This window comes from Ilyonectria robusta (genome assembly GCF_021365365.1).
Source record: "Ilyonectria robusta strain PMI_751 chromosome Unknown BGZ61scaffold_11, whole genome shotgun sequence".
In the NCBI taxonomy this organism is placed as follows: Eukaryota; Fungi; Ascomycota; class Sordariomycetes; order Hypocreales; family Nectriaceae; genus Ilyonectria; species Ilyonectria robusta.
Window position 1 is genome coordinate 957,651 of NW_025764445.1, and position 18,179 is coordinate 975,829.

Genomic DNA, 18,179 nt, shown 5'->3' on the forward strand with positions numbered 1-18,179 from the left:
GGCGCTTCTGCGCCTACCTGGGGCTTGTTGGCAACGTTTTTTTCGTCTTCTTCCAAGGCTGGACATCGTTTGCCCCTTGGGACGTGGAGGCCTTCTTCATGAACTACATTATTGTGTTGGTTTTCATCATCCTAGCCGTTGGGTGCAAGATAGTCCGCAACACAAAGTTTGTTTCGCTCAAGGAGATCGATTTTGGCACCGCGAGGATTTGGAATGCTCACATGGAGCTGAATGCAGCTGACTAACCCCCTGGGCAGTGCTGCATGATGGCTTGCGGATAGGCAAGCTGAGTGGCTAGAGAGCGGTAGTCTAGACCAAGTAGTCGGTACACAATCGCATACACGGCGGCCGGGACGCTTGACATCCAGTCCGCTAGAAGACGGCAATTTCAATGCCTCTAAGCCTGGCAGCTTCATGTACATCAAAGTCAGACGTTCCATGCTTCCACGCCTCATCCAGCATCTCAAAAGTAACTTTGACTAGCTTAAACGAGTCTCGTCGCAGAAAGGCCATGCGGACCTCGTCGAGAGTCTTCCTCCACTCGGGGTGTCGTTTAAGTATTTCAACTTCTAGGCTTGCCGTCACCATCGGATACATCAGCCCGTTGTGGACTAGTAAGTGTTCGTTGTGAGGCAGTTCAAAGGCCCGGTTTAGTGCGTCCATGGATGCGATCAATCGACACAGAATGAGTTCGGTTCCTGGAGCGGCAGATGATGCGCCGGATCCTTTATCATGGCTACTCCTGGACCCCCTCCGCTTCCGCTCCATTCTTTTACGGCGCCGGACCTCGAGGATGCCGCTGAACCGCCAGCTGTCCCAGAGATGGCATTGCAAGTACTCGCCTATTTCACCGGGCCAAGTCCAGAAGCGGTTTTCCGTGTACTCGTCATCGTTGTCGAAGATGCTGGCAAAGATGTCAAGGAGAGACCTGGGCAGGCCCGATACAATCTCGATGCCTCCAAGCCGGCCGTCTTTCAAGCTGTCTTGCAGCCTCCGCAGTAGCTTCCAGATGCCGATGGGAGAATTTACGCGGCCTATCGCCATGCATGGAATGTCCATTACCCCCATGACTTCTAAAGTGTGCCGGATGGGCATGTTGTCGATGGCCACGTGCTCTGGAGACAGCAGCCGCGTCCTCAAGCTATAGGCATCGGCTATGAGATCGATGTACGCCGTCCACGGTTGGGCTTGTAGAAGCTGTAATTTACGTCACTACTAATTCCGTGGGTCGAGCTGCCATTATAGGTTTAGGGCAAAGCAGGCGACAGCAGAGATTACGGTGTAGGAGTGGAAGATATGATAGGATGTTGAAGAGACAAATGAAATGAATAAAAAAGAACGTACGCGTAACGTGCATAATAGCAACCCTGCGCAGAGGGTGGCGGCATGCATGACTTCATGACGACTCGCCAGTTCAAGGCGAAACGTCTGCAGCGCGAGGTCAACATGCTCCATTGACTGGACAGACGGAGTCTCATTGCCATCATCGAGATAGGCCTGAATTGCAGCAGAGATTCTAACCAGAGCTGGACTCTGCAGCGCCATCTCCTCAAAGTGCGGCTGGATCCAGCATGAGGCTTCGGTAGTGTACAGGCGGCGAAGGCCAGAGCTGAGGACTAGAACAGGCTTAGCAGGGATCCTACAGCGGCATTTTGCAGGGCAGGGCGGGCCTACACTTTGTAAACAACTCCCGTTCCATGCCAAGGCCCTCGCTGGAGGGCGATGATAGGTCCGACGGGCTGGAGATGGAGCCCCAGGCGGCCGAGGACGGGGAAGACGTGGAGGCGTCCGCGGAGGAGTCGAGCCGCTGATGAGAGAAGCTGGTGGGCTGTGGATATGAGCTGGAGAGTGAATGTGAGCTGGACAGCGGCTGTGACTGTGAGACTGAAGACACTGCAACCGCTGCAGGCGTCTTATTAGCACATGCAGCCACGTCTGGAATCGACACGCCGGCGAAGCGTCCCCGGACAGCAATGCCGCCCGCCCACCGCAGCGGCGTGGCGTAGCCCTCACACTGGATTCCACGGCGCACGCAGGCCTGGCAGCTGGGGCGCTGCTCGTCGCATTTGCGCTTGCGGCGCTTGCAGTTGAGGCAGCCGCTACGGGATCTGGGCATGGCGATGTTTTGGCGGTGGTGGTGTGGGCGTGTGATATCAACCCCCCCCCCTTTCTCGTGTCTCACCCACTCGCGTCCCCTCCGGATCACGATCCGAGCGTGTGCGTGATGGATGGACCGCGTCGTAGATCCCAGTGGGGCCTGTTGCTTCCCGTCGGTATTCAGTCGGTCGCTAGGGGGTTGAATCGAATCGGGGCCAGGGAGCGCTCCGTACGAACGGGCCGGTGGAGAGAGTTGCAAGGTGTTTGGTCCGGCCCACGCATCGAGGGGCCAGCAGGGCATATTATAGACAAAAGAGGAAGATAATGCCGGGCGCATCGAGGTGCTGTTTCCGGCATGGCGCCGATGCCCTTATCGCCACCAGCGCGGCCGCGGACGAGACAATCCGGCAAGGCGTCGTAGCGAAATGCGGGGGGCCGCAGCGCTTGTCGATGAAGCTTCGCATGGGTTTGCGTTGGATTGTGCCTCGGAGTTGCTATCGGACGGCGCTGCAGTTGGTGATTTCCGCTATCAATCCGGTTCTGGGTATGGATGAGAGAAAAGCTATCTGCGGCATCACCAGATATTGCCTGTCCTTTGCGGCCGATGGACCAACGCGGCAGTACGACGCACTCTCTGAACCAAGCTTAGGCCAGCTGGGCTTATCACTGCAGCTACTTAGTGCCTTGCCCTCGACTGAATCGCAAGTATAATTATAGCCTGGTTTCACCCGGTCTCAGGGGCGTCGAGCCAACAGCGCTGCATCATCTCCCGTCGATCAACACTTAAAGGTTAAAGGCGACGGCGTCGATTGACCAATTTCGTCGACAATATTCCTTTTCATCGCCTTCTTCTAGTCTCTGTAGACGGACCACCAACAAGATGCTGGGCAAAGATATTATTGACACGACCCCCGGCGGGGTCATGTTGGTGCAGCGTAAGTCGAACCACAGATCCATCCATGCACGTCATAACATGAAGTGATTTTTATGCTAACTGCGCATCATTCACAGACGAGGATGCCACAGACGCAGGTGTCTTTGTGCTGGCTCCGACTCCATCTTCCGATCCAAATGAGCCGTTGGTGAGCACTCATCTCCACCTCATCTCTGCATCTGGGGAAACCTCTCTAATCCATGTCTTGTCGCCGGCTAGAACTGGAGCCCATGGCGCAAATATCTCAACTTTGGCCTCACCATGGCCGTCAGCATCGCCGCCTTTACGAACCTGTCCATCCAGACTATTTTCTGGCAGCAGATGGTCGTCGACATGAACGTGTCGTACGCCCAGCTGAGCAACGCCCAGTCTGCGCAGCTGGCAGGCCTGGCCATGGGATGCATCTTCTTTATCCCCTTTACCATCAAGTACGGTCGCCGGTCGACGTACATTATCTCGACGGCTCTGATGGCCACCGTCTCGTGGTGGACGTCCAGGATGAACAGCTATCCTGAGCTCATTGCGACTGCTGTTATTACTGGCCTGTCTGGCGCCGTCAACGAGACTGCCGTGCAGATGACTGTGAGTTTTGATTCTCATTTTTCGTGATTTCTTAGCTGGCGGATTGCACCCACCGAAACCACAACTAACGCCTCCGCAAGATCGCCGACCTGTTTTTCGTCCACCAGCGAGCTACCGCCAACGCGTGTTATTTCACAGCCGTGATGATTGGCTCTTTCCTGACGCCCATGGCCGCAGGCTCTCAAGCTGCTGGCCAGGGTTGGCGATGGTCCCAATACACGCTGTCTATCGCCCTCACCATCATATCTGTCCTCTTCCTCTTCCTCTTCGAAGAGACCAAATACGTCCCGGTTACTTTCAGCCAGGGCGAAGATACCATCGATCCTCCTTCCCCTTCTGCGAACGGGGACTCCAAGGACGCCACAGACAGCAAGGGTAGAGATGTCGCTACCATCACCGTCGACAGCAACTCGTCGATTCCCTTGAACACCTGGCGCCAACGCCTCCGCTGGACAACGACGACCCCCGAGTCTCTCCCCAAGCTCTTCATGATGCCTCTGTACGCCATCACGCTCCCGCACGTCATCTTTACCGCCCTCCAGTTCGCCTCCGGAGTCTGCTGGCTTGTTCTGTACATGACCGTGTCATCCATCGTCTTCACCGCGCCACCTTACAATTTTGACACCGCTGGAGTGGGTTACATGACTCTCGGCCCCTTTGTCGGCAACATTTTTGGAAGCATCTACGGCGGACCCTTTTCTGACTGGTTTATTGTCAAGCTGGCCCGGCGAAACGGTGGCAAGTATGAGCCGGAGATGCGACTCCACCCTCTTATTTTCCCCATGTTTTTCATGGCTGGTGGCATTATGATGTTCGGAATCACGGTTGACCGAGTGAGTCTATGCAATAACTCTAAAATATTGCAACATCTAACAGACATAGGGAATGCACTGGATTTACCCGTCTATTGCCGGTGCCTTCTTCGCATTCGGACTCGGTGCCAACGGCGACATCACTTTCACTCTTGTTATTGACACATACCGCGAGGTAAGCCTCCACATTTATGGAAGAATCAAAGAACCATGTACTGACAGCTCGTACAGCTCACGGCCGAGGCCTTTGTTGGAATTGCCTTTTTCCGCAACGCAGTCTCCGTCGCCGTGCCGTTTTCGCTGACCACGTGGATGACCAACATGGGACTCACCAACATGTGGATTCTTGCCGGTTGCATTGCGTTTGCCATCGCACTTCTCTACATCCCCATGATCATCTGGGGAAAGCGGATCCGCACGGCTCTGGGACCCAGGTACTGGCGCATGGTGGACAAGCGTGCCCAGATTTAAGTCTTGGCTCTGGCTTCGAACCAGTGTACTTTGCCAGTGGTGTATGAAGTGGGGGGTTATTGGAATCAGAATAGTCTCTAAATCAAAGTACTTTCGATCTGACGAGTCAACGTTCTGTGCCAATAATCATGTTTTAATACGGCAGTTTTAAATTGATGCCAAATGAAATATCTCTTGCTGCATCTTTTACTATCTCTACACATCTAAGGCTGGTTGCCCCGGAAAGTTTGTCAACCGGTAGCAGTCAATCACTGGTTTCCCCTCCCACATCGTCATGACTCCCATCGCCACAATGCCATTCATCCAACCATATGGACTCCCGCCCGGCGCCTCAAACTTGATGTTTGTAAAATACTCGACGTCATCCTGAGACACCGTCTTCTTGTCCACTACCTCATTCGCGACCCCAGGCCCAGTGCGGAAGATGCCCGTGGCCTGGACGAGGATGTAAAAGCCATCGTCGGTTCGCAGCGTGTAGTTTGCGTTGAGTCGCCAAAAGGTCTTGTGACATGTTAGCTGGAATCTCTTGTTTGCCGAGGCCCCATAGCAACTCAACACTTGCCTTCTGAGGATTAACTACTTGTGCCCAGTCTGCCCCGCTCTTCTCAACGATGATGCCCTGGATCCGAGGTCCGCTGACGGAACCGCCATGAATTGGAAGCACTATTCTGCTAACACTAGTGCCGTCAACACCAGGGATTTCCGAGATTCCTTCCGAGTCCATGTCGGCTACGATGCGATAGACAAACTCCATGTGTGGCATCCTCATGGGTGGAACCTCGGAACCATGGGCGGAGTAGGCATTGCCCGGCGAGGGGACGTGATCATGCTGCGCCTCCATTGATAGCCGGCGAGGCGTTGAAGTATTATGAATAATAAGACTATCGCCTGTTGTTAGTTGCGGGCAAGGTTTTGAGGGCGACGGGATGTCGCATATTTATCCTCCATATGGATGTTGATGGCCCATCCGAAGCTACTAACATCCACCCGAAGCTTCGGAATACGCATTTCCCCAGATGTTAGCTCGAGATAGCTTTCAAATCCATCTGCCCACCCGACCGCGCGGATTGCGCCTCCACCTTCCAGATCGGGGCATTACTCGCGCCGTCTATCGCATTGACATGACAGGGAACACACCGAATTATCCACCGGAGGGTTAAACGATAACAGACAGCTGTTTGGTGGGGCCTCGGGACCGCCAACGGTTCCGACAGATCGGGGTAGCCCATATAATAGCTAGTTCCAAGGCTCTGCCGCTGTCAGGCCTCCTCTATCATCTCTCCTGCGTCCCGTTGAGATATCCCACGCGTGCCCCAATTTATTTCCCACTCTTATTTTCCAATCATGACGACGACTGACAGTTGGGAGGTCGTTGCGGCCGCGCACCGTGCTAAGCAGCAGGAGGCCATCCCGGCCAAGTGGACACTGAGTGCTGAACAACTAAGCGAGTTGAAGAATGCTGGTGCCCCAACAGAGGGGAGGCTTGTCGAGCTTGATGTCGCTCGGAAGTCAGGGCTTTTGTCTGAGAATGAGCTCAACATCACCGAGAAGTTCACAGCCACCGCGCTCTTGGAAAAGCTGGCGGCCCAGGAGCTGAGTTCCGAGGAAGTGGTGGAAGCGTTCTGCAAGCGGGCCGGTCTTGCTCAGCAATTGGTACGTGTTCGTTGAAGCTGTCCTCATACACGCCGACTAACGTTCTAGACATCATGTCTGACCGAAATCTTCTTCGAGGATGGTCTAGAACGGGCTCGGTATCTCGACAAGCAGTTGAAGGAGACTGGAAAGCCCGTTGGTCCCCTGCACGGCCTGCCCATTAGCCTCAAGGTAAAAGGGTCCCAACGAAACCAAATGCGACCTTAAACTAACAATATAGGACTCCTACACTGTGGCAGGGAAGCACGCTACTGTTGGATATATTGAGTTTCTGAGGCGCCCTGTTCCAACCGCCGACGCGCCCCTCGTAAAGATGCTTCTTGACGCGGGTGCGGTTCTCTACTGCAAGACCAACTTGCCTCAAACCATGATGGTAAGTCATTTCCTAGCCTCCACATATCAGATATGTTAATTACTTACGCGTCATTAGACGGCCGACTCTGAGAACAACATCTTTGGACGAACTCTTAACCCCCACAACACCAAACTTACCGCTGGAGGTTCTACCGGAGGCGAGGGTGCTCTGTTGGCCTTCCGAGGATCTGTCCTCGGCGTCGGAAGTGACATTGCCGGCTCCATCCGAATCCCCTCTGTATGCTGTGGCATCTATGGCTTCAAGCCTACCGCAGATCGCATCCCGTTTTCCGGCCAGGCCGAGTACCCTTTTCCCAAGACGACCCTGCCTGGCGTCCCTCCTGTAGCGGGTCCGATGGCCAACTCTGTTGAGGATCTTGCGACCTTCATGAAAGTTGTACTAGGACAGAGGCCGTGGCGGTATGATTCCACCGCTATAGATATCCCCTGGAGGGCAGCGGAGTCTATCAAGGACGGCGCGCTGGTTGTTGGCGTTATGGCCGAGGATCCTGATTATCCTCTCCACCCACCTGTGAAGCGAGCGTTGGCAAACGCAGCTGCAGCGCTCGAAAAGGCCGGCCACAAGATCGTACACCTACCCGCTGACCCGAAGCGAAGCGCTGGATTTGGTGCGAGAATCGGATTTCAATATTTCAGCATGATGGGCCCTCCCCCTGATGTCATCTCCAAGGAAGTCGGCGAGCCGCTCGTGGCATCTGTGGCCAGGCTTGTGCATCCCTTTACCAACGCGCCGCTGCCGGTTTCGCCAGAGCTGGATATCCCGCGTCAGTTCTCCGACCTGAACGAGGTCCGCGACTCTTATGTCGAGTCATGGCGGGAAGTCTGGGTCGAGAACGACCTGGACGTGGTGTTGGCTCCTGGCGCGGCTACCACTGCTGTTCCCCACGATACCTATGGAAACCCCGTTTACACGTTGATGTGGAACGTTCTTAACGTATGTTCTCACCTTTTAAAATATTTAGGACATTACTGACCAGCCCTGCAGTACCCTGCTGGTATTATCCCCTTCGGTAATTCGTCCAAGCATAGCGATCCCGACTTCCAAAAGGCTACGGCTGTTTTCGATGCCGATTGTAAGTCACCGGTCCAAAGATTAATCCGCGAGACATTTTTTAACGTAAAACAGATGACCCAGAAGTGATGCACGGTGCTCCTTGCACCCTTCAAATTATTGCACCTCGGTTTCGCGATGAGGAGTGTCTGAATGCGATGCGTATTATTGACAAGGATATTAGACCCATTGAAGCATCTTCCCACCTATGATTATAGGGAATGGTGGATTTAGTCCCATAGTGTAAAGACACCGTACATTAGAATAGCAAAAATTAAACCAGTACCTAGATGCATTGCCACGTCAAGTTGGAATTAATTCCACATTACAATTATGCCTCTATGTTCTTCGGGCTTAGAGGAGCTAGTCACCATTGTCTCGTCATGAATGGGTGAAAGGTAGAGTACTTGAAAGCAAATATAAAAGAAACTGATCTCTCTAAATCGATAAAGACTTTGAGCATCTACAATGTGCATTTTGAGACGACAGGGCACACTTTCGCTCTCCTGTACTACGACTCTAGATGCCTACCGATTCTGAAGCTCCTGGTGCAGAGGGCATTGTATCTGGGCTATGAAATGCTGAACTCTCGGTTTTACCCTACGTGCTATGTCATTGTTTAAGTATGGAAATTCGTTGTACTGAGAGTGTAGCGTCAGTGGGTTTATATGTGACAGTCTGGTTGGTATGTAATGGCAGCTTGAAGTAGCAAGATAGTGTTAAATTATGCCCGACCAATCTACATTCTAGAAATCTATACTAAGTACTGAAGATTATTAGATCTTGGAAGATGCCTTACTCTCCCGACCCTTGGTTATCCAGTCGAACCCATCATTCAAGTACATATTCGCGCGCAAATCTCCCGATCGCGCATGGCCTTCAAACTGTTCCACCCTGGCAGCGCGGCCACACAGATGACCCAGCTTTCCGGACTCCTCGCCATTGCGAACCTCTTGGTAGGTGACTGTCCTGAGGAACTTGCCTACCCACAGTCCACCGGTGTATCTAGAAGCGCCGCGAGTGGGTAGAACGTGGTTGGTTCCGATGCACTTGCTGGAGATTAGCTGTTGGTCTTCTAAGGGGAGAATTGACTTACCTTGTCACCATATGATACGCAAGTCATGGGACCCAAGAACAAAGCACCGTAGTGCTGCATCTTCTCCAGCGCGTCCCTGGGGTTCTTTGTGAGAATTTGAACATGCTCGGACGCGAACTCGTCGGCGATCTTGTAAGCTTCATCAATGGAATCGGCCACGATCACCTCTCCGAGGTCTCCCCAAGAAACACTTGCGATGGGGGCCGTCACCAGGGTCTTGAGAAGCTCTCCGCAGAGCTCGATGGTCTTCTTTCCGACCTCTGCAGATGTGGTGATGAGGATGGCAGGGCTGTCTGGGCCATGCTCGGCCTGCGAGAGTAGATCCGTGGCGCACATGAAAGGGTCCGCCGTCTCGTCGGCGACGAGCAGCACCTCCGTAGGCCCGGCGAAGAGATCAATGCCAATCTCGCCATATAGTTGCCGTTTCGCCTCGGCCACAAAGGCATTTCCAGGCCCGGCGATGAAGTCAACCTTGCGGATGGTCTCGGTGCCCACGGCCATGGCGGCCACGGCCTGGATACCACCAAGGATGAAGATCTCGTCGGCGCCAGCGAGATGCATGGCGGCGACGGTGGCGTTGGGGATCTTGCCGGCCGCGGGAGGGGTGCAGCCGATGACATTCGGGACTCCGGCGACCTTGGCCGTGAGAATGGTCATGTGCGCCGAGGCGAGCAGAGCGTATCGGCCTCCAGGAATGTATCTGCAAGTACAAATTAGCTGCATATTAGAAACGACGGATACCGGGTTTCTTACGCGCCGACCGACTCAATCGGGTTGTTTCGCTGTCCCAGGATGACGCCCGGGGCCATCTCCAGCTCAAAGTCCTTGATCGAGTCCTTCTGCGCAACAGCAAACTTGCGGACGTTGGACTGGACCGTCTTGATGTCCTCGATGACCTGGGCAGGCACCTGGGAGATGGCATATTGGATCTCCGACTCGGACAGCTTGAACGACTGCGGCGTCCACTTGTCGAACTTTTCGCTGTAGCGGCGCACGGCGGCATCGCCCTCGGCGCGGATGGTGTCGATGGCGCCTTTGACGATAGTAGGCACGTCGGCCGCGGAGCCGCTGGCAGGCTTCACGGGGGGAGTGGCTTTCTTAAGATATGTGCGAGGCATTGTGTTGGTGGTGTGGGTGTTGCTGCTGGGAGATGCGGCGTGGTGGAGTAGTGGAGAGGGATTGAGGCCTGTGTCCCATTGCTGAGACTATATATGCTGCTGTATCGAGACGATTGCTCCACTGGGATCCGATCACGGGACGATTACCGATTGAAAGCGTCACGAGTTGCAGTCTCGGGTGGCAGCAATGACAATTGCCAATGACAATTGCCGGGAGCGAGGTCGGTCGGGAGTGTTGCCAGCCCTCCGCTCTCCGGCCCCACTCGCCCCGATGGGGGCCAACCTCACACAGCGGGTGTCCCGGTACATCATTTGTGAGTAGGGGTTACATACGTGGGGCGGTTTCAAGCCCGCCTGTAGAGTAGAGTCGATTTTTAATTAGCTTAAAATGCAGGAATTGCAGAGCACTCTATAAGTTAAGATATTAAATATATTATAAATACAATGTTAAGCCAATGACAAGTCGACTCCATCCCACAGGCAGGCTTGAAACCACCGCGCTTAGTGACCTCTAGGCACTAACTGATTAGGTGCCGAGCTTGAAATCACCGCGCTTAGTGAGCTGTAGGTACTGACAGATTAGGTACAGGGCACCCCTCGTGTTAGGTGCGTGCCCCGAGACTACCCGTTGGCTTAGGTAGTGAAAGCAGTCGTACTTGGTGATGGATCCGTTACGGTCAAATTGATCAATGGAATAGTGTTCAAATTGATGATGATGATGATCGTGATGATCCTTCCTTCCCGGACCGGTCAGAAGAGGGGTTATCTGACCCTCCCTTCTGGCTGGTCCGGATATCAATCTGCTGAAGGATTCGTCGTGGTTTGGTGGTATTGTGGTATTGTGCTACTGTCCCGATGTGTAGCTATGTGTAACTATCTGTACTACTCCCATTCATCTCCTCGTCTAATCCACGTACAACCCTCCGTTGACGAATATGTGCGTCCCATTCACCCACCCGGCCCGCTCCTCGCACAAAAAGGCCACGGCGTAGGCCACCTCCTCCGGCTTGCCCATGCGCTTCCCGGCTGGCGTCGCATCAATGGTCGGCTGCAGCACCTTCATGGCCTCCTCGCCGGCCGCCAGGAAGCCCTCGGTCATGGTCGGGCCGGGCGACACGGCGTTGACGGTGCAGCCGTATTTCGGCGGCAGCTCCTTGGCCCAGCAGCGCGTGAAGCTGTCGACCATGCCCTTGGTGCCGGCGTAGATGGTCTGCAGCGGCGGCGGCCCGCGGGCGCTCACGGAACAGATGTTGACGATGCGGCCGCTGCCGCGCGTGAGGTGGGGGAGCACGTTCTGCGTCATGAGGAACGGCCCGCGGGCATTGAGGTTCACGAGCGAGTCCCAGTGCGCCAGCGTCTGCTCCTCCAGCGGCAGGTTGACTGCGAGCGCGGCGCTGTTGACCAGGATGTCGACGCGGCCGAAGGTCCGCACCGCAGCATCCACCAGCGCCTTGGGGCCGTCGACGGTGCCCATGTCGGCGCACACGGCGATGCACTTGGTGGGCATGTTGCTCGCCGCGACGTCGGCTTCGGCCGCTAGGGAGGGGAAGGGATAGTTGATGACGGTGTCGGCGCCGCGGGAGGCCAGCTCCTTGGCGATGGCCAGGCCGATACCGCTGTTGCTCCCGGAGACGATGGCGACTTTGCCGGCAAGCGTCTGGGAGACTGCGGGAGCCAGGACGGCGGGGTCGATCATGGCAGCCATTGTGTGAAGTGGTGAAGGATCTGTAGAGTAGGGGGTGTGTAAGTGGGTGTAGGGTGTAGGTGTAAGTGGCTGTGTGGGGTGCTGACTTGGAAACACGTCCAGACAACTCGTGTAAATTATGACTCTTTATAATACGCTTCTCTGTACCAAAACCGCCTCGTCAACGAGCTGAGGCGTCTCTAGAGGGCCCTGGAGATGCACATTGACGCTACGCCGCCCTCCACACTCTCCGCCCGTCCAGCTTGGCATCATCCTGGGGCCGGGATGCGGGGGATGGAGCGTCTGCAGCTTGACCTCCCCGCATTTCGGGTCGCGGGGCCACATCCCGTAGGGGCATGAGACGTACTGTACCGTGTTGCTGTCTTTGCGAGGGGAGTTGGCGCTGGGTATTTGGTGAGGGGGGTTTGGTGCTAGGAGGTTTGCCATCTAGCAGATGACGGGTCCCGTTCAATTGTCGACGCGGTTTTTCGTCGGCTGTTGGTCGCATGGTCGAGACTTGTGAAGCTATCTTCGATATTGGACTCTGGGGACACATAACGAGACGCAATGCGCCATGACCTCACCATTCTGCGCTCATGAGGTTTCTCTTTTTGCACATCAAACCTCACAAGCGACCGAAGTTTCAAATTATGTCAGAGACAATTCAGTCGATTCTACAAAGGGTTGACTCGTACCATCACGCCGAGCTACTCCAATTCCACACCGTCAACGCCACAAATCTCCCGAGTCAAGACATTTCGATTCAAAGCGAGTCAATGCAAATTAAACGAATTTTGGGGATAATTGAATTGAAAAAATCTATTCATATCCGCCTTTATGGATAGTACATCTAAATCCACTTGGTGGTCAAGTGCAGCCACACCAGACCATTATTCGCCAACCTCGCGATCATCGTGCCAGTGCACCAGCTTCTCTACGAAACCCCACTCCCACGTAGCGTGTCTGATGCGCTTGCCGAAGAAGTAGAAGACGACCCAGAACGAAATAACGGCAGCCGAAATGCCTGCCATTGAGCCGAAAGCTGTCACGTAGCCACTCTTGGCGATCCATGGGTTGGTGTAGAAGGAAAGCAGGAAACCAAAGGCAGCTGTGGAAGGAAGTTAGTAAGACGGATGAGTCAATTCATTGAGTAGCGTTCAACTTACACTTGAAGGCAAACTGCGAAACGGTGACTTCACCAGCCACTGGGCGATAGGCGTCGATGGTATAGACAAGACTGATGTTGGTAGCCTGGACAATGGAAAAGTTCACTGAAACAAAGTTAGTCGTATTCGACCTATCACTTGCATATCAGGGAGACTCACAAAGACCCAATCCAATGGTAGGCACAATCCAGTGCAGAGTCTTGCCAATACCCACTCCGTAAAGCACAAGGGCCAGGGGCCCGGTCACTAGAGATATCATCATGGCAGGCAGACGCATCTCGGGTTCTCGGATACCCCCGTTCCGCTTAGTGAAGTAGTCGGCAACCATATCGCCCAGGTGTCCTCCGAAGAAGACACCAATTAACGAGCTGATGATGGAGGCGATGAAGCAGAGCCCCGCCTGGTAAGCCTTGAAGCCATAGACGGTTTGGAAAGCGCTGGAGAAGTTGGAGGTGATGGCCACGAGGAATCCAATGGTCACAGACATGACCAGGGTTGCCCAGAGCACCGGGGGCAGAGCCAGCAACACAACCGGTCGGATAATGAGTTTCAAAACGCTCTCATTAGTGTAGGTACCGGTGAAGATGCGCAGCTCCTGGACCCACGTGCGCCTCTTGGGGATGTCGGCTTCTTGCTGAGACGCAACTTCCGAGTAGGCAACTTCGGCGTCGTCTTCGTTCTTGGCGGGAGCGCTTAGTTTGTCTGAGCGGGCCTCGGCGGCAGCATTGGCAGCGGCACGTCGATATTGGGTCTCGGGGAGGGTAAAGAAGATCAGGATGGTGCAGGCACCGATCAAAGCGGTCGAGATGTAGTAGATGTAGCGCCAGTGCAGGTGGATGGTGATGAGGCCGGCGATGACGATACCGCCACCAACACCTGCGGACAGCGAAGCAGTGTAAAGACTAAAGAACATTGTTAACAAAATAGTAGATGAATGAATAACAAGAACTTACGCCATGATGGTTCCTCTTTCGTGCAGGAAGAAAATGTCGGAGATGGTCAACGGAGCCAAACACTCAGCTGCGCCGTTGGCAAAGCCCATCAGGATGCGAGCAGCCAACACACTCCCATACGAAGTAGGAGCGCCGGCCCATCCTGCCGTGGCAGTGTACAGAGCAAAGGTGAAGATGTAGAGCGGGCGTCGTCCATACTTGATCATGACGGGCATCCAAATCAAATTTCCCATGCCCTGGAGGAGGGCAGTCGTGGTGAAGAAGTACGAGACCTTGGCGATGCTGCCGCTGAGGCCGAGGTCCGAGTCGCCGAAGAAGTCCATGGCAATCTCGACGATGGCGACCGACGGGCCGGCGGCGAGGAAGTTGCTCAGGAAGATGGTGACGGAGACGAGGCCGGCAATGTATAGGCGATAGGCTTTCGACCTGGATGAGAACTAGTTAGTACCGTGTGATGGGAACAATACTGCATAGGAGGAGTTGTACCAATTGAGGGGATCGTTGGGGTCGCTAGTCGGAGTCGGCACGAGAATGATCTCGTTTGTCTCATGATGGCGGAGCTGGACGTTGCCCAACGTCTCCTTCTTGGAGAGCTTGTCAGCGACGGTGGCGGCGGTCTCCTTCTTGGAGAGCCTGTCGCCGTCGAAATCGGCCGTGGCGGACATGGCGCCGACTTGCAATTGAAATCAATTGCAGAGGACAGAGGCCAATGTGCGTTGTGTGGCGAAGGCGTCGATCGAGATGGATAGGATCTTGGTTCCGTTCAGTTGCACGGCTCCGGGATGGAAAATAAGAATAGGAATGAGAATGAGAGTTGAACCAGGATCGAGATTTGGGGTCAGGACCAAGATTGGGGATTGCCACGGAGGGGGAGTGCCAGGGCGGGTTATGTAGAGACGCGGCCACATCCAGGAGACTTGGGCATTGAGGCTTCGTCCCAATGAAACCGGGCATGAGCGAGATTCTGGACGCCGGCAGACCACCTTGTTTCGCTCTGGCTCTTCCCTGCAAGAGGCGTTCAAGGGCTGAGGTTTGGGGAGCAACTAATTGAGGCGCGGAGTCACAACCAGGGGCCTGGCTGCAGGTGTGACAGCCGGGAGCCGGATATTGGACGCGATGTGGCCGCCCGACGTATCCGAGCGGGACTGGCGCGGAATATGGCGGTGGGACTGCGATGTATTGGGTTTAGGCTACGGGTGAGTGTATTCTGGAGGCTTTGTATGGAACAATTGACTAACAATCCACGGCTCAGGTGGAGGAGGGGGCCCGTTTCCCCGTCTTTCCCCACGGGGTCGATCTCTCCGGGAGCGGCCACCCCCAGATTCCATCGTCAGTCTCCATGTCCATGTCGATTGTGAGGCCGTCTCCGTCAGCAATCTGCCCATTTCTCTCCTTCGGCTTGCATCTTCGGTTGCCGGTCCAGCGGCCCAGAGTTGCTTAAAGAGACTCGCGGCCAGGCTACGACGCTCGCCCTCCTCATCTCCTCATCCAGCCTGATTCGTCACTGTCCATCTCCTCCTCCCGTTGCCCTCTCCAGCTCAATTCAGATTCAGTTCAATCGAGATTAGTTTGTTTCTCCGCACGCATCATGACTTCCACCGCCGACAAGGCTGCCTTTGCGGAGCTGGGCCTGCCGCCGTCCCTGCCCATCGTCTGGCAGGACAGCGTCGTGTATGAGCGCGCGCGCGTTGGCCGCGTCTTCAACTACCGCCGGCCGGAGCGCTACCCGCGTGCTGTCGTCGAGGCCACCTGCGAGGACCACATCGTCGCCGCGGTGCGTCTCGCCAACAAGATCGGATGCCGCGTGTCGGTGCGCTCCGGCGGCCACAGCTGGGCGGCGTGGAGCGTCCGCGAGGGCGCTGTGTTGATCGATCTGGGCAAGTTCTTCCACTTTCACCTCGACAAGGAGACGGGCATCTTGGAGGCGTCGCCCAGCATGACGGGCAGAATGGTCAACGGGCTGCTGGCACCGCACAATCGCATGTTCCCCGGCGGACACTGCCCCGACGTTGCTCTGGGAGGCTTCCTCTTGCAGGGCGGCATGGGATGGAACTGCAAGGTCGGTAGAGGACTACCCCAACTGTCTGAACTTACGCTAACGAGTATCAGAATTGGGGTTTTGCCTGTCAGAAGGTCCTAGCCGTCGATGTGGTGACAGCCGATGGAGAGAAGCTGCACTGTGACGACAAGGAAAACAGCGACATATACTGGGCCGCGCGTGGTGCAGGACCAGGTGAGATGCCCAAGAACTCCCCCGAGATTGAGTAAATCCATTCCTGACGCCAAGTTATCAAGGCTTCCCGGCTATTGTCACTCGCTTCTATCTCAAGACACTCCCGTCCTTTACCCATGTCCGCTCTGCTGCCTATATCTACGATAAGAAGGACTACCGAAAGGCCATGGAATGGATCCTCCGCGTAAGCACCCGTGCCATGTTTCTAGTAGACTCGTTGCTGACTTTCAAATAGATTACTCCCACATTCGACGAGGACACTGAAATCGTGGCTGTTGGCAACCACATCCCCGGCCGCACTGGCGGACACACTACAATCTTGTTTGTGACACTGAAGAATAGCGAGGAGGAAGCACGAGCGGCATTGCAGCCAGCTGAAGACTCAGCACCTCCTGGCCACGTTATCACCTGGTTCATGAAGGAGACGTCACTCCTCAAGGAATATGACGACCAGCATGCCGCAAACCCCAACGGCCACAGATATGCCGTCGACAACGGCTATATCAAGAATGACGCAGATGTGATCTCCGTCATGGAAAAGGCATTCACAACCCTGCCCTCCGAAAAGTCCTTTGCATTGTGGTACGCCATGGGCCCCGGGTCGCGCCGCAGCGCCGCAGCCGGCACGATGCCCGACATGGCACTGTCGATGCAAAGCGACCACTACTTCGCCACGTACTCGATCTGGGAGCACGAGGCGCACGACAGGCTGTGCCAGAGCTGGGTCAAGTCCATCTTCGCCGAGGCCCACGAGCACCTGGAGGGCGCGTACCTGGGCGACGCCGACTTCCAGGTGCGCGGCGCCAAGTTCTGGGGCGACGAGCAGGGCAAGAAGCTCATGGAGATCCGCAGGACGCGGGACCCCAGGGGCGTGGTCGCCGGATACCTGGACGAGGGAGACAAGAGCGGCGTTCAGGGCCTGAGCAACGAGAACCAGATCATGGCAGCGCCGAAGATCTGAAGGATGAGAACCAGATCCCGGCGAAGGCTGGGGTTGGGTATCTGAGCATTTCCGTTACTGATTAGCATTTTAGCAAGGATCCCTATCGATATCAATACCTGTAGACCTATGTAAGATCCACGTCATTTATACGAGTTACAATTTTGCGCTTTGCCGTCTATCTGATGTTCACTGTGACCATGACCAACTATCTACTTGTGAGAGTAATAACTATCTTGGCAATGAAGCAATCCATCAGCTGTGCCGTATTTTGTCCAAGGATCATTTGACTTCTTGCAATTCCCGCAGGATAGTCACAGCTACACGTCAAGTTTACTCCCCTCGAGATTGTCATATCATGCATATTCAAATCTCTCCCGGCTGCAACACGGTCGGTTTCCCTTTGCCACCACGGTGGCAATACAACGCGCCTAAACAAGACATAGTCCCGCTCAAACTTTTCGCCATTAGACGCAGGCAAGGCTACACCTTGCACTGACGGGGAACCCCAGCGGAGGCCGAGGCTTCCCGGGCTGGTTGGCAAGCATTCTCTATCCCTGTTGGCATGGGTGGCTGCTAGATTTTGCCCCCGCCTTGCCCGTCGTTTTGGCATGCAGCCCTGGCTTCTGTGCTGCATGGTAATAGGTAGGCTGTCTGGATGGCTTTGGTCAGTCGTGTGTATCGGGACCACCCCCACATTCCGTTGGTGTTGCTGTCCATTTGTGGCACACGACGGCTTTGGTGCATGTAACCTGGGGATCTACCCACCTCCCACAACCCGTGCCCCCTTCAGAGTGCTAGTAAATGCTTAGTTCTGTGCTGGCTTGGGGGCAGGCTAGTCATTGACAGGCGTGGGAATTTCTGTCGCTGGAGACGTTGCTGTATCACCGCTGCTCTGTGAAACGTCGCAAAGGCTCAATCACTGGAAGATTCAAAATGGCGAGCATAATGTCTCACTCAATCCTTCTAAATGCATTGTAGGGACCAACCATGCTTCTAATCTCGACTGATCGG

General features: G+C 55.0%; 8 protein-coding genes across 8 annotated transcripts; 3 read left to right on the forward strand and 5 right to left on the reverse strand.

Moving 5' to 3' along the window:
* Positions 1–372: 372 nt before the first annotated feature.
* On the reverse strand, positions 373–2,116 carry BGZ61DRAFT_533187 (uncharacterized protein; the record flags this gene model as incomplete). Its single annotated transcript, XM_046253971.1, has 3 exons — positions 373–1,197; positions 1,345–1,616; positions 1,675–2,116. The coding sequence occupies 3 exons, from the start codon at positions 2,114–2,116 to the stop codon at positions 373–375; spliced, it is 1,539 nt and encodes a 512-aa protein (XP_046103810.1).
* A 712-nt stretch (positions 2,117–2,828) lies between these two features.
* Positions 2,829–5,000, forward strand: BGZ61DRAFT_391719 (major facilitator superfamily domain-containing protein). The gene is made up of 6 exons (XM_046242832.1): positions 2,829–3,032; positions 3,109–3,179; positions 3,251–3,613; positions 3,694–4,446; positions 4,496–4,600; positions 4,657–5,000. Exons 1-6 carry the CDS (start codon positions 2,978–2,980, stop codon positions 4,894–4,896), a joined length of 1,587 nt encoding a protein of 528 aa, XP_046103811.1. The 5' UTR covers positions 2,829–2,977; the 3' UTR covers positions 4,897–5,000.
* A 91-nt stretch (positions 5,001–5,091) lies between these two features.
* On the reverse strand, positions 5,092–5,737 carry BGZ61DRAFT_494501 (uncharacterized protein; the record flags this gene model as incomplete). Its single annotated transcript, XM_046250769.1, has 2 exons — positions 5,092–5,397; positions 5,459–5,737. The coding sequence occupies 2 exons, from the start codon at positions 5,735–5,737 to the stop codon at positions 5,092–5,094; spliced, it is 585 nt and encodes a 194-aa protein (XP_046103812.1).
* A 450-nt stretch (positions 5,738–6,187) lies between these two features.
* On the forward strand, positions 6,188–8,258 carry BGZ61DRAFT_453178 (amidase signature domain-containing protein). The gene is made up of 6 exons (XM_046246044.1): positions 6,188–6,549; positions 6,598–6,720; positions 6,770–6,922; positions 6,980–7,858; positions 7,910–7,997; positions 8,051–8,258. The coding sequence occupies exons 1-6, from the start codon at positions 6,241–6,243 to the stop codon at positions 8,185–8,187; spliced, it is 1,689 nt and encodes a 562-aa protein (XP_046103813.1). The 5' UTR covers positions 6,188–6,240; the 3' UTR covers positions 8,188–8,258.
* A 435-nt stretch (positions 8,259–8,693) lies between these two features.
* BGZ61DRAFT_518496 (histidinol dehydrogenase) lies at positions 8,694–10,358 on the reverse strand. Its single transcript, XM_046252364.1, has 3 exons — positions 9,825–10,358; positions 9,072–9,771; positions 8,694–9,024 (listed from the first exon to the last, which is right to left on the reverse strand). The coding sequence occupies exons 1-3, from the start codon at positions 10,187–10,189 to the stop codon at positions 8,752–8,754; spliced, it is 1,338 nt and encodes a 445-aa protein (XP_046103814.1). The 5' UTR covers positions 10,190–10,358; the 3' UTR covers positions 8,694–8,751.
* A 693-nt stretch (positions 10,359–11,051) lies between these two features.
* Positions 11,052–11,892, reverse strand: BGZ61DRAFT_391730 (uncharacterized protein). Its single transcript, XM_046242833.1, has one exon. It carries the CDS (start codon positions 11,883–11,885, stop codon positions 11,094–11,096), a length of 792 nt encoding a protein of 263 aa, XP_046103815.1. The 5' UTR covers positions 11,886–11,892; the 3' UTR covers positions 11,052–11,093.
* Positions 11,893–12,763: 871 nt separating this feature from the next.
* On the reverse strand, positions 12,764–14,657 carry BGZ61DRAFT_353749 (major facilitator superfamily domain-containing protein; the record flags this gene model as incomplete). The annotated part of the gene is made up of 5 exons (XM_046240548.1): positions 12,764–12,981; positions 13,040–13,144; positions 13,199–13,941; positions 13,993–14,418; positions 14,479–14,657. The coding sequence occupies 5 exons, from the start codon at positions 14,655–14,657 to the stop codon at positions 12,764–12,766; spliced, it is 1,671 nt and encodes a 556-aa protein (XP_046103816.1).
* Positions 14,658–15,580: 923 nt separating this feature from the next.
* On the forward strand, positions 15,581–17,186 carry BGZ61DRAFT_478736 (uncharacterized protein; the record flags this gene model as incomplete). The annotated part of the gene is made up of 4 exons (XM_046249041.1): positions 15,581–16,051; positions 16,102–16,225; positions 16,288–16,409; positions 16,461–17,186. The coding sequence occupies 4 exons, from the start codon at positions 15,581–15,583 to the stop codon at positions 17,184–17,186; spliced, it is 1,443 nt and encodes a 480-aa protein (XP_046103817.1).
* Positions 17,187–18,179: the final 993 nt, after the last annotated feature.

What these genes read in the sequence shown, in the direction of transcription:
- BGZ61DRAFT_391719 (XM_046242832.1), top strand. Translation starts at nt 2,978, where the DNA reads ATGCTGGGCAAAGATATTATTGACACGACCCCCGGCGGGGTCATGTTG. An exon ending in CCGATCCAAATGAGCCGTTG is followed by an intron (nt 3,180 to 3,250) that starts GTGAGCACTCAT and finishes GTCGCCGGCTAG; the next exon opens with AACTGGAGCCCATGGCGCAA. An exon ending in AGACTGCCGTGCAGATGACT is followed by an intron (nt 3,614 to 3,693) that starts GTGAGTTTTGAT and finishes CGCCTCCGCAAG; the next exon opens with ATCGCCGACCTGTTTTTCGT.
- BGZ61DRAFT_453178 (XM_046246044.1), top strand. Translation starts at nt 6,241, where the DNA reads ATGACGACGACTGACAGTTGGGAGGTCGTTGCGGCCGCGCACCGTGCT. An exon ending in GCCTGCCCATTAGCCTCAAG is followed by an intron (nt 6,721 to 6,769) that starts GTAAAAGGGTCC and finishes CTAACAATATAG; the next exon opens with GACTCCTACACTGTGGCAGG. An exon ending in ACTTGCCTCAAACCATGATG is followed by an intron (nt 6,923 to 6,979) that starts GTAAGTCATTTC and finishes ACGCGTCATTAG; the next exon opens with ACGGCCGACTCTGAGAACAA.
- BGZ61DRAFT_391730 (XM_046242833.1), bottom strand. Translation starts at nt 11,885, where the DNA reads ATGATCGACCCCGCCGTCCTGGCTCCCGCAGTCTCCCAGACGCTTGCC.
- BGZ61DRAFT_518496 (XM_046252364.1), bottom strand. Translation starts at nt 10,189, where the DNA reads ATGCCTCGCACATATCTTAAGAAAGCCACTCCCCCCGTGAAGCCTGCC. An exon ending in CCGATTGAGTCGGTCGGCGC is followed by an intron (nt 9,772 to 9,824) that starts GTAAGAAACCCG and finishes TTGTACTTGCAG; the next exon opens with ATACATTCCTGGAGGCCGAT. An exon ending in GCGTATCATATGGTGACAAG is followed by an intron (nt 9,025 to 9,071) that starts GTAAGTCAATTC and finishes ATCTCCAGCAAG; the next exon opens with TGCATCGGAACCAACCACGT.